The 18,294-nt window shown below is 39.7% G+C and overlaps 1 protein-coding gene across 1 annotated transcript in view; it reads left to right on the top strand.

Moving 5' to 3' along the window:
- Positions 1–18,294, top strand: part of rims2a (regulating synaptic membrane exocytosis 2a) — a gene marked incomplete in the record, with an annotated part of 165,853 nt that overhangs the window by 104,279 nt on the left and 43,280 nt on the right. Inside the window, 5 exon segments of the mRNA XM_036129426.1 lie at positions 103–241; positions 2,386–2,502; positions 8,804–8,989; positions 10,419–10,525; positions 11,633–11,698. Coding sequence (XP_035985319.1) covers positions 103–241; positions 2,386–2,502; positions 8,804–8,989; positions 10,419–10,525; positions 11,633–11,698 — 615 coding nt within the window.

Here is an 18,294-nt window from a genome sequence, read left to right as displayed (position 1 = left end):
AAGTTTTGGTAAATTGGCGTGGAACCAGTTTGAATGATCTACAGCAGTCTCTCCTTTTATCACCCTTCTGTACCGTTTGGCTATCAATCCTTGTTTATATAGATTATCGGCCAAACGGGAGAGACTTCCGGAGCTCCACCCTGTCTGTCCCCGAGCAGATTATGTCATCTAACCACTGCTCTCGGTCGGCTGACATAAACCGGGCCCGGTCGCGCTCTCCAAGCGTTCCACCGTCCTCCAGGTAACCACAGCTTAAAAACACAGAAGGCCGGATCTTTTCTGAAAGTTCATTGTGTGTTTGGGTTTGTTGCAATTAAATTGTGAAATATTTTGCATTCTTATTTGTTGTTTTGAATGTTTTCGCAATTTTTTTTATGGTATGGGAATGTAAAAAAAAAAAAAGACAACTTAGTAGGTTAGTTAAAATTCTTATCATGGGTTCCTTGATAATACTACCTCTAATTAACTCATCTATTTAAGCTCTGCTTTATAGCTAGTGATGTTTAAACACACCGTTGGGCCTATACATGGAATTCCATAGCATTTTTAAATATTTAAACCTAATGCAGTCGGGGGCAGTTTGTGGCTTGAAAAGATCTGCTTTGACCCGCAGCAAAAATCTCTACACGTTCTTTGCCCTTCGTCCACCCTCTTCACACTGTGTGCTGTATATTGACTTGTTGTGCACAGATGTGAAGATTTTGTGTGGTTTAAAATAAGTAGCTGCATCTGCTTTCCCCTCTAATGGCCACACACAAAAGCTTTGAAGATAGCTGTCCAGAGGTTGGATAAAATTTGTCAAAAATGTAAAAAAAAATTTTATGATTCTGATGTGCCCATAAAGCATTTCTCACCTCTTATTGAAAGTAATTTTTATCTCATGCTATGCAGCGAACATTTGCAGCAAATGCTGAGTAAACTACATAGTGCTGACATGTATTTCACCCTCATTATGGAAGCTGCCGTCAAGGCAAAGTTATTAGTTATCCTCCATCAGCACTTATTCTTTTTTCCCCCTTGTTGTTAGGTTGGAAAATGTCGATCATAGAGTCCAATCACTGGCTTGGCACTGCCAGGCTGCAGCTACTTTCCCCCGGCCAATCAACATTATTTGTTATTTTAAAGGCTCAGCCTAAATCAGTGTCTGATATAGAAACTGCACTTATCTAAATTGTCTAGGAGAGTACTTCCTTGAGTGTAGTCCATCTGCTTTAATTAACAACATCTGGTCTTTTTCTTTTTTTTAAAATGTTGAAAATGCCCCTGGAAATGAGTCACTGAATTTGGTGGTCTCAGTCAGATCTCCGACAATATTTAGAAATGGATGTCCTTTCGCTTTTTATTCTTATTTTTTAATGTTCTTAAGCTGAAGCAACAACCCTGTAATATGGCTTCAAACACATAACGGCTTAAAGAGGGCCTTTTCCCGTGCTCACACATCTGGAGACAACGTGTGGTTCCAAACGTCAGCATCGAGGAACCTGTGAACGACACCACTGTTGGTTATGATTAAGCGTTGCTTTTTGCACCCTATGACATTAGATTGCTTTGAAGTGTGCAGCCCTGCTCACTTCTTTTACAGAACTGGTGTGCTAAGTTGGAATTAAATCCATTTGTTTAGGATTTGCTCCTTACTGTCTTTTCCTGAAGCTTTTATCCTTCTTTCCTCTGTCTTTGAAAAGGTTACCTCCACAAAGTCCATGAGTTTTCTCTTTAAATTCTGTCTTTGGGAGATCCTCTGAGCTCTGCTCCTTACTTTCCTCAACTCTCCAAATGCCATCTTTCTGCCCATGATTGTGTCTGTCTCCAAATGCCTCCTCTTTCTGTCTGCTTTCTTCATTCCCTCTCTTCTTCCTCTTCATCATGTCAGATCCATCTCTGTCTTTTTCTCCTCCCTCCATGTGGTCGCAGCCATTTTCTCACCTTACCTCGAACCAGACATACTCAGCCTATTGGTGATCCTCAAAAGGACCTCAGGTATACTTTTGTCTAAGTTTGCATGAAGCCTCATCTCAACACTTCCACTCTTTTACACAACCAGTTTTAGATATCCACCCACAAACCCGTGTTGTTGTTTTTTTTCTCCCTATTTCATTTGGGTGCTTAACACATGTCACTATGGTATGTTCTCCTGCACTTTGCTGACCATACACACTTAACACCATTGCAGTATGCTTGTGGAGTTTTGCCCAGTAGAGGGGGTTTCCCAGCAGGTATACGTTTGGTGTGCTCTTATCGGTATAACCGGATAAAGGTGCACCTTATGACCGTCTTCAATGGAAATCCATGAGAATGGTCCCAGTTCCTGTGCAGGTTTCTCTTGATGATATCAACCGCTCGGTGGGGAAGATCATTTTTAAATGCTTACCAATATTTTTTTGCCAGCCGCAACCATCGCGTGTACCCAATCTGCAGAGAGGAAGCAGTCAGGTTGCTGCGTTCCACTCGGATGACCCGTGCCTATTCAGAGGGTGCCTACTCCTCCGACTTTGACTATGAGAGGTATTGAAGTGTGCTGCCGCAACATCTGTGCGTCATGTTGTGGCCTCGTCGAGGGGCACCTCGTCCGTCTGTGACTTTTCTGTGACCGTGGGAGTGATGACTGAAAGCGATATCTTGTCTGATATCAGCTTGTTTCAGCGACGTCATCACGGCTCCGGAGTTGAGCAGTTGTACAGTAGCTGTACACCACTGCCTTTGTGTGCGGAGACTCCGAGCTATTCGTCCTGCCCATGTCAGCTGTGTGTATGCTGGTGATGTGGTTAGTTACTGGCCAACACTTGACTCTTCCTATTTTGATGGTGTCGTTTATTTGTCATCCTCCATTGTACCGGCAGCAGCCAGTAACCAGTGGTGTGGAGTTTTTAGGTCTTGTCCTTTTTGTCCTGTTGGCAGCAGTTTTTTTCCACCCATCCAATCTTCGGCATCTTTAATACATATTGCTCTGGGCTGCACAGTAAATTAGCTTTTTTTTGTGTGTGTGTGTGTCTGCTCAGAACAGGACCGCTGTGATGTTGTCCTGACATCAATCCATTTCCAAGAACGTTGTCAGCGTACTGGAAAAGTTTTGACTGTCAAGAATTTACATCACCTGGTACTTTACAGAAAAGCAATAAGCGGCGGAAGCTGCCTGTTTTCTGCCATTTGAAGTTCATATTGGAGGAACTGGATGTTGCAACTATTTGCTGCCTTTTTAGAAGAAAAAAGTGATAACTGACAGAGGAGAGCCTATGAGGATGTGTGTCATTGTGGTAATAAACGTTTTTCGTCTCCCCAAGCTCAGCCTGTGTATACAGTTTCGGCCAGAGGTCTACGCACCCACATCATCAGCAGGAACGTCATGTTGATTTTGGGGTTTTAACTTTTTTTTAACTCAGTTTTTGTGGTTGTAATTATTATGCAATTTAAAACTACAGTGAGAACAATGGTGGGGTTTTTCACTGACCCACATATGATTAAAATCATACATGTTGGCTCATATATAATACATACATCTCCACTAAATTAATAAAATCTCCCTTGACAAGTTCCAGAAAACAAAATGTTTTTGTAGCCATTAAAACGGTCCATACATGATTCTGTCCACATGATTCACCTCTCTTATAATCAGAATCGGTAGAGTCAATTTAAACCAGTTTGTTTCCTAACACAGACCCAGCATTTTAGCAAATCCTATTAATTTTCAGTAGGGTGGATATTATGGCAATGTCCAAAGATGTCCAAATTTTTAGGATTATTTATCATTCTAAAACCAGTGTATTGTTTTGCTTAGGATTTTTCTACTGGATTGCCCAATTTTGTCAGAAAACCTTCAGTTGTTTGATGTAGCTGTTGATTTGAGGTCAGGTTGGATATATAAGATATATAAAAAACAAACCCTTGGCATAATGCTATAACCACCGTGCTTGACAGATGCTTCAGTGATTGTCTGCTTGAAAGTCATACCCTAGCTCATTGTGACCAAATAGTGTTTTATCTCTCCTGACACTTTAAACTTTTCTCTGGACGGTAGTTGCCTTGTCAGTGTAGGCAGATGCAAATCTTAGCCAATGTATTCATTTTGGTAACTTGACCAGCCCGATTGATAATGTGTAGCACTCCACGTTCTGCACATTATCAATCTGGGTCTGCTCCCATCAAATCAGTTTGGGGAAAGGAGCAGAACTCTGAGCTGATAGGATGAAATGACAGGAAGGTATTGAAATGGCCCTGTTCTTTCCCTTGTTGCAAATTTCCAAACTATACCAAACCCCATGTCTGTACCACGTAACCAATCCACATTTACTTAACTTTACCAGTTCTTCTAAGAAGATTGGTGAAGATTTTAGTCAGACTTCTGTCAGAGACTTGTTGATGGCTGCAAAAACCATTTGGTTTGGATCATGTGTAGATTAGAGAAAATTCTCTCTGGGCTCAAACTTATGCATCCTAATTTTGTAAAACAAAACAAAAAACAAACCACCAAAATGTTGGAGATGACTGTTTTATTTCCAATGCAATCAGAAACAAGAACGGCAAACATACATGATTAGATGTCCAAAATTAACCTGACATTGCTGCCAATGATAACTGTGTGGACTTCTCGCCAGATCTGTATTACATGGTATGCATACTATTGCCCATGCTATATAAATGGTGTGAAGTTATGCATATCAAGCACACCACATTAGAGTCTTGTGGCATATGTTCTCTTTTTGAAATATGCGGTGTAAGTAGATTGTGTTGAGCGTTTCACATAGGCTCCACTTGCGCATGAAAACAGAAATATTCCAAAATCAGAAAGCTAAGAGTTCAGTGGCATTTGGTGGATGAAAATGTTTAAGGTGTTGTTTCGGAGGGCATAACAGCCTCAGTTTTATCAAATATACTAGACATAGACAGTTTACTATAGGTATTTAAGCTTTCTGGTAATTTTATCAAATGTGTATGCCATTTGGTAACCACTACAGCTAATGGATGTGGACAAAATACACATTTGTGATGGAAACGTTTTCTACCCATTGTAATCTAAAAGGACATCTCCTCTACTAGAATATTTTTTTTCTGATGGCAAAATTCAACAATCAGTCAGAGGTTTTCACATACAAGGAAAAGAAAATCACTATTCTTTTCTGCTTTTATAACAGGAACTTTGGATTATAGTTTGATTGAATTTAATGTTTCTATTCAATTTAATAACCATGGGAACTGGGCTGAGACAAACAAGCCCCCTGAATCTATGAAAGACAAATTCGAGTTATATTTTATTAGTGTTTATTCTAATGAAATTCAACATCTGATGTTTTACAATCTGTGATAATATGCTAGTGAATTCTGTTTAATTGCCAAATAAGGCTCATGCATGATCTAATCCCCTGCAACAGTTTCTGTTATTAGACTGATATTTTTTCTGCACTACTTTAAAATGTGCTTTCAGTTTATTCCCTTTATTCTGATTTTAATGGTTAATGATATACCGCTGCACTGTCTATGAATTTCTTAAACGTAAAACCTCACTTTCTTTTTCCTTCTAGCTTTTCACGTCATTATTTTTATGCCTTCACATTGTGCCATAGCTAACAGACATGTTTTTAAAAACAATAATTGCAACAAGCAAATTCCAGTTTACATGTAGTTACATGTCACTTTTGCTTTTACATCCCACACGCCATCAGACAGGCACTTTAAGGGGACAATACCATGAAACATAATACATATGGTGTGGACATGGACAAAGTATGGTAAAGAGCCTTAAAATGAAATAAACCTTTAAAGTAATCTCACACTGAACATTTTAGAAAAATCTATCCTTAAAATTAATTTAAAAAACAACAAACTTAATTTTAAAGGTTTTAAAAAGATCCAAAATTGCTCAAATAGTAATACGTCTAACAATCCCTTATAAGTCAACATTACTGGGAAGCATGGAAAAAAGCATGATCTGTCCTAACATCACAAACATAAACGGTGAGAGTTTGCTAAACTGAACTAAGATTGATATTTTGATCAACAGACACTCCCGGCAGGTTTGGAGTGAAGCAAAGGTTCCACTGATAAGTAGATTGGAGGATCAGTGGTACTGTGGGCCTGTTTTTCTTCCAAAGGCCGTGGGAACCTGACATCGTGAACTCATGAACTGGCATTTAGAAAAAGCTAAACTACACAAGATGTTTTGAGTTATTTCACAATTTTGTGTTTGATACATAATTCTATGTGCTTTTGAGTCATAGTTTTGATGTCTTCACTATGAAGCTGTAATGTAGATGGTCATGAAAATAAGGAAAACCCATTGAATGACAAAGGTGAGTCCAAACGTTTGACTGGTAGTGTATGACCAATACGGCTTCTTCCCTGGCCCTGCTAGTCTCAAGATATAAATCTATAAGAAAATAAGGAAGTACAACAACCCAAGACTCCAGATGATCTAGATGTACAAAGAGGGTCAAAGGTCTCGCTCTATGAGATCTGTATGTTCCGATCTTCAGAAAACATATTTCAGAGGAGTGAGGTCTATCCTCTTGGTATTGGCAGCAGAGGTACTACGAATTGTGTCATAAGTAATTAAATTGAAATACAATTATTTCTTAAAGGAGTCATAACCTGGTATTTTACATAGACTGTATTTTTCGGACCATAAGGTGCACCAGATTATAAGGTGCATTACATATTCTTCCCAAGGGTGTAATATCACTCCGCCCCTCTGGTAGGGTGACTAGATGTCCCTGATTTTCAGAAATGTCCCCGATTTCAGTGTATCATGATGGAGTAAAAAAGTTTAGCGCAACAAGAGGTATTTACCCGGTCCTGTTGCTGTCCAGACGTTGAAGAGCTTTGTCGAATGCAGCTTCCCCGCCCCGTGAGTATTGCAGTTCAGATAAAACAAACCAGCCCCCAGGCAGAGATTATGTGCTTAACAAAATCAGAGACATCCCCAATTTTCATTAGACAAATCAAATCTGGTCACCGTACACAGTTCTCTCCTGAGAGGGTCAGCTATCCTTCTCTATCGGGATGACAGAGTAGTTGGACACTGCCTTGTTTCTATCATAAGGCCAAAATAAACAGAACTTTTATATTTAATTAACTTACTTGGTTGATTGTTGCTAGCGCGTACTGCCTTACATGAATGCACTTCTAGTTTAGACATTACAGTCAGGCAGTCTTGAAGACAGCTCAGGGGTCCGATCAGGTAGTGACACAAGCTGTGTCTCAATTCGCAGGCTGCGTCCTTCGAAGGACGCATTTTAAAGCCAGTGACGTAACAACGATGAGCGGAGGCTGTCCCATTTGGCAAAAATTCTGAGGATGCTTAAAATGCAGCCTTTGAATGTGTCCTCCTTTTCCCCGAATTCTGAGGATGCACCGCTACCATCCTTAGTGGCCTCGCCTGCCATAAAATTTCCAGAGGTGCTTTGCTCGCTTTTTTAGTGATAGTGAAAGTAGTAATTTAAGTCAGTTATTTACAGGGTTTGTACACATTTAACTATTCAATTCAAATGACTAAAGTTACAAACATAAGCTTATATCAAGTCTTACAAATAAATATAAAATTGTATATTTAAACATATTCGTCAATCTGCTGACAAGCGTTTGTTTAATAACTGGTATATTATGATCATTAGCAGGCCCCTGGGTGAAAATAATAGCAGGTAAATGTTACCTCTCCACTGCGCTCTCCCATCCTGAGAAAAATTTGTTGCCGGTTTTGCTGCCGTCGAAGCCGTCTAAACCGACTCTCCTCCTCCAATAACAAGTAAAAAATAATAACAAATAAAAAAAATAAAATAAAAATTTCCATATCCATTTTTTTGTCGTCTGGCGCTGTTTTTCCCGGGCTTGGAGTAGACATGATGACGTCGTGTCGCAACCAGGAAGTGCTCCAAAGGCTAGACCGTCCCATTTACCAACGGCTGAGGATCCGCCGGAGCATCCTCCTAAGGCTGTGTAGGCTGGGTCAATTCGCATCCTGCAAATTGAGACACAGCTACAGTGTACAGTAATACTCCGAATATCCATTGAGCGGAGCAGCTTCATTGCTAACCAAAGTCATACTTACACATTTTAACAGATTTTTGAGCACATTGTACCACATAAAGTCAGTCAGTAAGCACAACGGTGATCATATATAAGGCGCACCGGATTATAAGTCACACCATCAATTTTTGAGAACATTTAAGGATTTGAAGTGCGCCTTATAGTCCGAAAAATACAGTACTGTCCTTCTGAAAATGTCTTTAAATTGATGTTTAGTCATTTTTGGGAGAAAAGTGTTTTAAAAAGAGCTCATTCTGACCCTTTTTATTTCTCACAAGAGTACGCGGGAAAATTTGACTTGTGTGCCAACGCGTTCCTGTGCCATAGTTTCCCAGTGCCGGCACTGCCTTGAGTGTCTGTGTCTCACACACACACACACACACACACACACACACACACACACACACACACACACACACACACACACACACACACACACACACACACACATATGAAATTTTCTCAACATTAATGCTACTTCTTTTTTAGTTTTCAGTGTGAGAACATGAAACTATAATAACTCATGAATTCAGTTTAAAGCTTTCAACACATCTTTACCAGAGCTTGGTCTTTGTCTGTGCTTTTATTTATTTATTTATTTATTTTTGGTGCACAAATTAAACTGTATATTAAAAATAAACCTACAGTCCAATATACATGTACCTCTTTTGAAATACTAAGGGTGCAAAAACCTTCTGTAATCTCCATGCTGTCCACGTTGCCAGCATAATGTTCCAGCCCTGCTGGAGTCACACTGAGTGCCTTGCCTGTTTCTCAACAACCTCTGTAGGAACCACGGAGCCATGGATAGACACGAGTTTCACAGCAGGTCCCGCTCTGCAGACCAGCGGCCCACTATAGAACGCCTCTCGTCCCGCTCGCGCTCTTCTGAACGCCCTCACGACTCTTCACTCATGAGATCGATGCCGTCTCTGCCATCTGGGAGGTCCGCACCCCCTTCCCCTGCCATGACGAGGTGTGACCCAGATTGGAGAGGCTAAAAAAACAAAAAAACAAAGACTTATCAACAAACTGGAGTTTTGGTTGCACAGTCATTTTTCAGAGACATAGCTATACTGGAGGGGCTGAGAATAATAATAATAAAAAAACAATTTTAAAAATAAGAAAAACATCCATGCTACAAGTTGAATCTGTAAGGTGAAGCAGGTCTTTCTTCTGCCACCAAAATAACTCTGACCAGTCAGCTATATACAAAGAACATCCTAGAGTTCCATTAATTAGCCAATACTGGGATGTTAGCAGTGGAAAATGTTTGCCGTCTGTGAATTGTGATCGCGCTAAGATTTGACGAGAGTGTGGAAAGTGTCCTAATCTCGGCAGTAGATCCATGTGATTTCTCATTTTCCCAAGCAAGAATAGTGTGATGATGACCCGCTTATGGTCATAATGCCGTGCCTAGTTGCTTAATGTTGTTGTTGTTTTTTTCAATACCATCATTGTGAGTTTTAAATCAACCAAAAATTCTTTCCTCCTCCAGAGTTGCTCGACCTCTGTTAAAATGTTTGTGCAGCTAAAATCTCTCTAGAGCTAACGCAACCTGAGACTCACTCCCTGACGCTCCTACCCGACCTAATTCCTGACTAACTCATACTGTATTCACCACCCTGCTCCCCTACTAAAAGAAAAAAGAAAAAACCCACCTCACCCCAGTTCACTCCATTACCCGTACCACATTTAACCCCCAGCTAGCCACTTTTTTCAGTTTATTTCCCAGTAGCACTGTGGATGTACCATAGATGGCTTGCTACCTGTTTTTTTATTATTATTATTATTATTATTTATTTCCACCACACTGCTCATACATTTGTGAGTATAGCAGTGATGAGGGCAATATTATACTTTGATTTCATCCTTAACATCAACTGATGCTGGTTATCCTTGTGATGGCATTGTGTTTTTTATGGTTTCATTTACTCTTTTGTTTTGATTTCAAGCTGTTCAGAGACAGTCTGAACGCATGGTCGCACTGGTCTGCTGTTTCAGCATTGAACTCTTTTCTCCCTGCAGCCTAATGGGTCGACTGTACATGCATACATTTTAACACTTAGCATCCTTTTCCTGCAGTTACAGTTGATGTAACCCTCAACCTCCATATCATGTGCCAAATGTCATTGTTGTGTGTGCGTCTGTTCAATTTCCGCAGAGGGAAATTGAATCGAGGAGTTATAATTGTCTCCTTTTTATACCCCGAGCTATCTGAATCATTCAATGTCATTTACATAAAGACTAAATGAAATATTGACCTAGGATAAAATCCTAATCCTCAGCCGCTATAGTGGTATGACCAAATCAAACGTCTGTGATGTGGGTGTAACGGGCCCTTGCCCTGCATCCACTGTCTGCTCTTGTCTTCTGTTTGACGGGAGTGTCGTTTTGTTACTCAGGGCACATCCTCGCAGTGGATCTGTCCAGACCAGTCCCACCAGTACTCCCATGTCCAGCAGACGAGGGCGGCAACTCCCACAGCTTCCACCCACGGGAACAGATAGAAGTAAGTCACTTTGACTTTAGCCATTTATGTTACATGGTTATTGGAAAGACTTTGTGATAATGTCATCTATCTTGATAACTCAGCCGGTTGGACCCAAGAAAAGGACCCCGTCCTGGGTTGATTGCAGCTTCTGGCTCCCCAGCTTTACCTTTGACATCGAGATAGATCATTTGTGTACAGAGCTGTTTCATAAATGGTTTGACTGAGCTTTGCAACCAAGCAATACCGGTTGATTCTGGTTCATTTCCGTTTTTCTCTCAGAAGATGGAAATGACGGAACGCAGTCCAGTGAAGGTTTGTATCTGATGTGTGGTGTTAGCCTGCCGGGCAGGAAGTGCTGGTTGAGTCGTGTTTCTCTCTGGAAACTGAAACCTGGTCTGCAGTGGCGCCTGTCTTTGCACCCTGAACCTGCCTCGTCTTGAATTTGTTTTTGACCTCCAGATCAGTCTGGATCCTGCTGTATGTCACAGCCGATGTGTACACATGAAGCCACAATCGGAGCTTGTTTTAAGTTTTACTTCAGACTTTGAGTGTGTTTGTGTGGATCGTCGACTCTTTGGGCTGCTCACACACTTTATCAATATGAATTATTATTAATCTGTATGAATACAAACATGAAGTCCTCTAGCTTTGCGCAACCTGTGGGAAATGACTAAGACTAATGTCCTTCTAACAGGCAGCCAGTGTCTAATGCAGTCACTGCCACTTTCCTATTTGTTGAGTTTTGCTTAAACCAAATATACATCCATAGTTAGGAAATGTTCCTGTAGATATGACGTTTCCAATGGAGCTCAATGTCAACTTGTTACATTACCATTCCTTCCTTCCTTCCTTCCTTCCTTCCTTCCTTCCTTCCTTCCTTCCTTCCTTCCTTCCTTCCTTCCTTCCTTCCTTCCTTCCTTCCTTCCTTCCTTCCTTCCTTCCTTCCTTCCTTCCTTCCTTCCTTCCTTCCTTCCAGTTACAGATCATACAGTTACAGAGAGAAGCTAAAATGTTGATAAAGTGTGCCAGTCCTGATCTGCTGTGCTTGGAAGTTCAGCCACACCTGGTTGTAATAAAAAACAAAAAATGATTATCTTGTTTAATCTTTATGTGGCAACTGTCAAGAGGGACCCGGAAAGGAGGGAACAGGAACAGAGTGCAGGACACCTGAAACCCTTACTGTTCATACAGGTGTGTTACTTTCCACATAAACCTGTTCTAAAGGGAAGTTTCTCTCACTACAAGAAAGTTTGGGCAATTATTTACAGTGATGATAATAATAATAATAATAATAATAATAATAATAATAATAATAATAATAATAATAATAATAATAATAATAATAATAACTCCAACAGTTTCAAAGACACCCTTCAAACAGTTAATTTCTGTGGACAAAATTATCGAACTGCATCGCTGTACATTTTTCAGTACATTCACACACAAGCTTGAATGAATGACGTGAGTGTTGGCAGAAAATTGGGTTTCCCACAGTTCCCACTTCCTACTCTCCCATCTATTCATGTGGCATGCTAGTGTTTTTGATTGTTTGGGGCTATAATAGTGCTAAATGAACTAGTGGACTTCGAAAAGCCACAGTGGGAGAGACTTAAAACACTAAGCAATTTAGTGAGTAATCAGAAGTCATCAACAGCCTATTTTCAATAACAACCATAACAGTCCACCAGGGACAGTGCAAACCGGGACATTTTCTCATAGCCGCAGATGGATTCTTGCTTTGTTATTATACAGGGTTCTTGGCACTACCCTAATAACTTATTTAGTCAAAACTAGATGCACCTTTTTAGCTTAGATGGAAACACAGTGTGTGCTGACTCTATCTTGATGAACTCTATTCATGAGATATTTGTCTTAGATTTATTTATTTCCAAATCTGTTATGTTGAGGACCATGCATCAGTTGTTGCACATCAGTAAACCCTTCTCCATGTATTTGAACACTTTCTGAAGTTTTCTGCTCTGGATATAAAACTATATATAACTATATATATATATATATATATATATATATATATATATATATATATATATATATATATATATATATATATATATATATATATATATAACCAATCCAAAAATTAGCTGAACCGTGGGTAAGTCTGTGCTACTGTTTTTTTTTTTTTTTTACTGACTGTAGTCTATATTTCATGAGTGATGTTAAATACAAACAGAGGCTCATTTGAGAAGCCTAATCATTACATTATGACAGCTGTGACTAATGCTGTGATTCAGCACTGCACATAACTCAATGCATTTTTACACTGTTTCATGTCCATTCAGTTTGGGTCAGTAATCAGTATGTTTGTAATCAGTTCTGTGGGAGGGGGTTTCAGGTATTCTATATTACTTCAAAGTCTTACTTTGAGCCTCAATCTGCTTCTAGCTGCTAACAGTGAGGAAAAACTCCCAGGTCCACCTGTAAATGGAAGGAAAGGCAAGTGATGGTTTGAGTTTGCTGTGGAATCTTCAATATTTCTACCTTGACACTTCACACCATCGCCTACAGTCCAGCTCTTGATTAGGGGTGTAACGATAATTCAGCTCACAAGATGAGATTAAACCTGGTATTAGGTTCAGAAGAACAAGGCGAGACATGATTTTAACAGAGTTTTAGGACAAAACAAGAGTGTTCTTTATTTCCTTTATACTACTAAAGCAAATATCATTTACAAACTGTATTTGAAAATATGTGTGATCAGTTTAGAAGTCCGTTTTAATTAATCTAAACATTGTGGCTTTTATGCTCTTTTATGCATTGAAAATGGTGCATTTTAGAGTAAAGCTTTACATAAATGTCAAATTGTGTTTTAAACACACTTTGCCTAGATTTCTAATCAGTCTATTCTTCCTAGACTGATTAAATTAAGATTGGATCAATCTCAGAAGTTTAGAATTTGATGCAGAGATGACGAAAAGCAGTCCAAACTCATTATAACTTTAGTGTTATTAGTAGCTAACAATTAGCCTGCTGCATGGTTTTCTCATTGCTTACAACTCCGTCATAGCCTGCCTGTCGGACTGTTGCATTGTTTCTACCGAGGACCCACCAGGCTCTATAGACAAACGCTTTAAAAGTGATGGAGGCTCATTCACTGCTGCTGTAACTATTGTCAGTCAGTCAGTCGGCACACTGCCCTACTAGGTTTTTACAGAAATAGTAGGGCCCTACTCTGTCTACACAAAGCCCCCCAAGGATTACTTCAAAAACAAATTTATCATTCATAATAAGAAACAGACATACGTGTCAAGCTCACAGAACATGACTTAGGTCTTAGGCCTAGATGAAAGGACATAAACTTTATTTGCCAGATTAAACTGGCATGCTTGACAGCAGCTGGTTAGCGCTTCTCAAGACACTTTTTTTAATATTGCAAGATGTCGTTACACCTCTATTCTTGATGTTATGTTACTTTGAGTTGCTTTAGTCTTATTAGTTTTGCACTGTTTGTCGTTTCTTTAACTTTGTCCTCATGTTTTTTTTTTGTTTTTGTTTTTGTTGTGCTACGTGGATTGAGGAACTATTCGATTTAAGCGTACTGATGAAATTAGACAGCCACGTGTAGCTCTTGTTTTTTTTTTTAGATACAGTTATCTGTCGCTGTGATCTCTGCTCGTCTGCCTTCCTCTGCCTTCTAAATACCCCCAAAGCTTCAACCCCCCTTTATGTTGACGCTAACTTTACCCACCTCTACGTCACAAGGAGAGATCCAAGCATTTCTTCTGTGAAAGAAAAACTCGTTTTGATTTGACATGGATTGTCAAAGACATGTTCAGCGTTTCGTAGTACTTGATGAGACTGGACCTTTCTCTCGAGCTTTCGTCAAAATTGGGGCTATGTTTACAATTTTTGTCAGGTATAAGATGGTAATAGGGCACAGCATACATTATATATTTGGTGTTTTTTTTCCTGGCTTTCTGCATTGCTCCAGATTTACGATGAAGCATGATCTATCCTTGTATTAGAATATACGAGACAGTTATCATTGTTGGCCAGCAGATGGCACAAAGCTCACAATCTTTAAAGAGGAGCTGTCCCTGCTTTCACCCTTCAGTCGCTCGGCCCTTTCTCTTTCTTACTACTGGACCTCATATTCTTTTTGACATGTAAGATGAAGTTTACGTCTGAGTTTACATGTAAAGCTACAAAATGATTTTGATACAGTTGTTCCTCACATAATGTACAAAACTGCTTTTTCTAGACAATCGGAGGTTCTTTATGTTCTCTCTTGGCTAAACCAGTCAGTATGTGTCTACTTTCCTATAGAGGTGACATGGGAGGACCAGCAGCGAGGGCTGAATGGCTCTTTGTCTGGTGGAGGGTCACAGCCACACCCCTCCCTCACTGACGCAGGTTGGTGGGTTTGAGAGTGAATAGATGGTGCTTCAGATGACTTTATGAATTTTGATCGCTAATTAAGCTATTTACATTGTCAGTGGTATGAGTGCATGACCAGTAGTCAACATTAATCAACCCGTAGTAGTGCAGCCAAATTCTCCTGAACAGGACACGATGTTTCACCAGAAACTGAATCAGGTGCATCAGCCTGTCATTTAGTTAAATAAAGCAACGGCAGGGCGCTTTTAATTTGTAAACACACAGGAGCTTCTGCTAAAGCTTATTAGTCTTAGGCCTGCTCATTTATAAACCTATGGGTCAAAGGTCCCTGTGTTATGTGTGAGTGAAATTTAGTGGTGGTTCCTTTATATTTATATATTTGGGGATATTTTATAAACTGGAAACATCACTTTTAAAAAGCCCAAAGCCTGAAAGCTTAACCTGATCAGAGAAGAGCTTAAAACGCTCTTCTCTGTTGGAGAATACCGGCTCGCAGCTTATTGTTCATTTACTCATAGTGTATACCCTCAAAATAAAAGCAACAAAAAATACAGTATTATAAGATATACAGTCTTCTTAGGCAAGCGAGTTTGTATGTGTGTGTGTGTGTGTGTGTGTGTGTGTGTGTGTGTTAGTTTATAGTCTTTCCACAGTGCGTATGAAAACAATTAAAGTCTTTGATAAAAATTATTGGTCTATTTTATGACTAAAGAAGACTTTAGTCTTAAAGACTTATTCAAACACAGGAATATCCTGTCTTTTTTTTGTATGTGGTTTTCCTATGCTGTGTTGTTCTTAAATCCTAATGGCTTGCTGTGTCTGCTGTATTGGATTCCCAAAGAATCCCACCCTCATCTACCTTTAATCTGAGTCCCTTTGTGTTTGCTTGTGACTCCTTTGCTGAAATGATGTATCCTCCAGCTTTGATTTGATTTTCTGGTTTATACTCTCTGTATTTTATTTTAGAAATAAGAATCCGTTGCGTCTTTACTAAACAAAGCACAAAGATCAGGAGTGACACTTAAGCTTCTGAAGTAAAAAAAAGTTTTTAATTATATTTCTTGTTAAGATGCAAAAAAAAAAAAAAAAAAGATTCATGACAACGTAAGGATTCAGCAGTTTGAACCCTAAAATGAAATCAAACAGATAATTTTACTTTGCAGTTTTTTTTTTTCATATTGCACAGAGATGCGTGCTGTCATTTCACAGAACAAACATTTTGTGTTTGAATCTGCTGGTTGGCTTTGTGTGGAGTGTGGAGTGTGGAGAGTGCTGAGTGGGGTCGTCACCAGGTTCTTCCAGTTCCTCCCTGTATGTCAGCTGAATGCTGTCAAATGTTTTATATGGGAAACTGATTGTTGTTGTCATTCTGTGTGATTGTTTGGGCATAGTCAATCTTTTTATCTATAGCTATATATATAGATCTATATCTATATAGATATAGATCTATGTATCTATCTATATAAACACATATCTTATCACTGGCAAGATGAGATATCTTATCTTGCGATAAGTGATTTTTTTTTCATTATTTGTCTACAAGATCTGCATCTGTAGCTCTATTAGTGTTTTTGTTTATCTCAGATTGACATATTTTTATCTCAAAGACTCACATGTCAAGGTCAATAACAGATAATCACTTCTTTGGGTTATCTTATTTAATTTTAAAGAGATGAAAGCTACTGAATCACTTGTGCTAGACTGTCTTTTTATTCACGCACCACAGCTACAAAAGGCATCAGTTGTGTAAAAAGTTTTGTTTGAGGGCGTATCTGTTTGAGGGTGGTCTGACGTGAGTGCTCCTCCAGCTGCCGGCGCTCATCTGCCAGGTGCCCAGTTGAATGAGTGTTGAAGGGGTCCCACTGAGGGAAGTGGTCCTACACGCTGACCAATGAAGCTGAGCTCATGGGCTGAGATCCTGCCTGTTGACGAGCGCGTGTTTGCGGAGTTGTGATTGGTGCCAGTGGTACGGCGGGTCAGTTCATATTTACAGCCAAACAGTCAGTTCAAGGAGGTTGCAAAGTTATTAATAGCATAAAGGGGAATAAAATCTGATCATAATAACAGTATGGATATATCAGAGAGAGACGCCCGGTAATAGGAGCTTTATGCTGTTGCATAACATTCTTTCTTAGCCGAACCAGTTGACTTCTGCATGTGTTTGCTTGTCAATGTGTTTATGTTTTAACACATATTCCTGCATTCTGTTTTGCTACAAGGTGACATTTGTGTTTTTTTGTTTTTTTTTTACCAATATCACTTTTTTATTTTTCTGGTGAAACACGCTGAAGGAGATGGCTGTTCTTCTTTTCGTGTGCTTGCTGCTCAGTGTTTTTTTTTTTAGTTCCTGCTGTTGTTTTGTTTTTTTCCTTTCTTTTATGTTATTTTTCCAGGCTGTCTCCCCACAGTCGCTCAATGCAGAAGTGACATCAGCTTCTTTCTCCTCTCTCTTCCTCTCCACTCCTACGTTTAGCAGGATCTCCAGTTTTTCGTCAGGCTTGGTTCTTTAACCTCTCTTTCCTGTTTCAGCACTTGTTCCTTCTAGGCCAGAATCCCTTCCTTTCTCTTCGGTGTCTCATAACTAATCTCTTGGCCCCTCTCTTAGCCTCTCCCAGCCTTGCACCTCCTTGCCCTGTTTCGACTTCTCACGACGCCCATGGCGGAGCTTGTGTGTTGTTGAGCAACGTGATGATTCTGTTTGTGCCTTCTGTGTTTGCTGTTTTGTCGATGTTGTGTTGTATTATTGTTGTGTTGTGTCCCCACTTCTCTCTCCCTCCTCTACTTTCCTCTCGTTCTAACCCTTCAAACCTGACACATTCAATGAGAACCCACCCCGACGCAAACAAACACACACATTGTCCTTGTCCCCTCCCTTTTTTACCCTTTGTGCATCCTCTTACATCCATGTCCCTCTCCTCTGTCTGTGTCTGTCCATTTTGTGATGTAAACCCAGAAGACACGGACTCACCAAGTTGGACGAACTCAGGTCTGTCCCTTCTTCTTCTGCTCCCTCTTTTTTTTTTCTGCCTCCCCACAACCGCCTTCCCTCATCCCAGCCGTCTACTCTGTTCATGCTTTGCTTGGCTCCATTCTCTTGTGCTCTTTAAGTTGTTCTGTAGATGATGCTTCCAGCTTCTGTCATGTCTACAACTTGACTTTTCTGCGTTTACTGGCCACTCAAGCATTGCCGTAGTGTTTCCAGTTCTGCGTCCTTGGAGCAGACATTGTTATAGGATACTGCCCTCAGTTCTACCCGGAAGAACAAATCTAAGGTCTTTCTTAGTTATTTGTAGATTTTTCTTAATCCTAAGAATCTTTTCCAGATTAATTTAGTAAAACGTTAAAACATATATAGAAATATAGAAAGTTGGGAAAAGTGATATTGGATATCATCTGAAGTTTCAGAATTAGGTGTACAGTATTTAAGT

This window comes from Fundulus heteroclitus, chromosome 3, assembly GCF_011125445.2.
Source record: "Fundulus heteroclitus isolate FHET01 chromosome 3, MU-UCD_Fhet_4.1, whole genome shotgun sequence".
In the NCBI taxonomy this organism is placed as follows: domain Eukaryota; kingdom Metazoa; phylum Chordata; class Actinopteri; order Cyprinodontiformes; family Fundulidae; genus Fundulus; species Fundulus heteroclitus.
The sequence above is the reverse complement of the archived record's forward strand: the minus strand, read 5'-3'. Positions and strand labels throughout refer to the sequence as shown.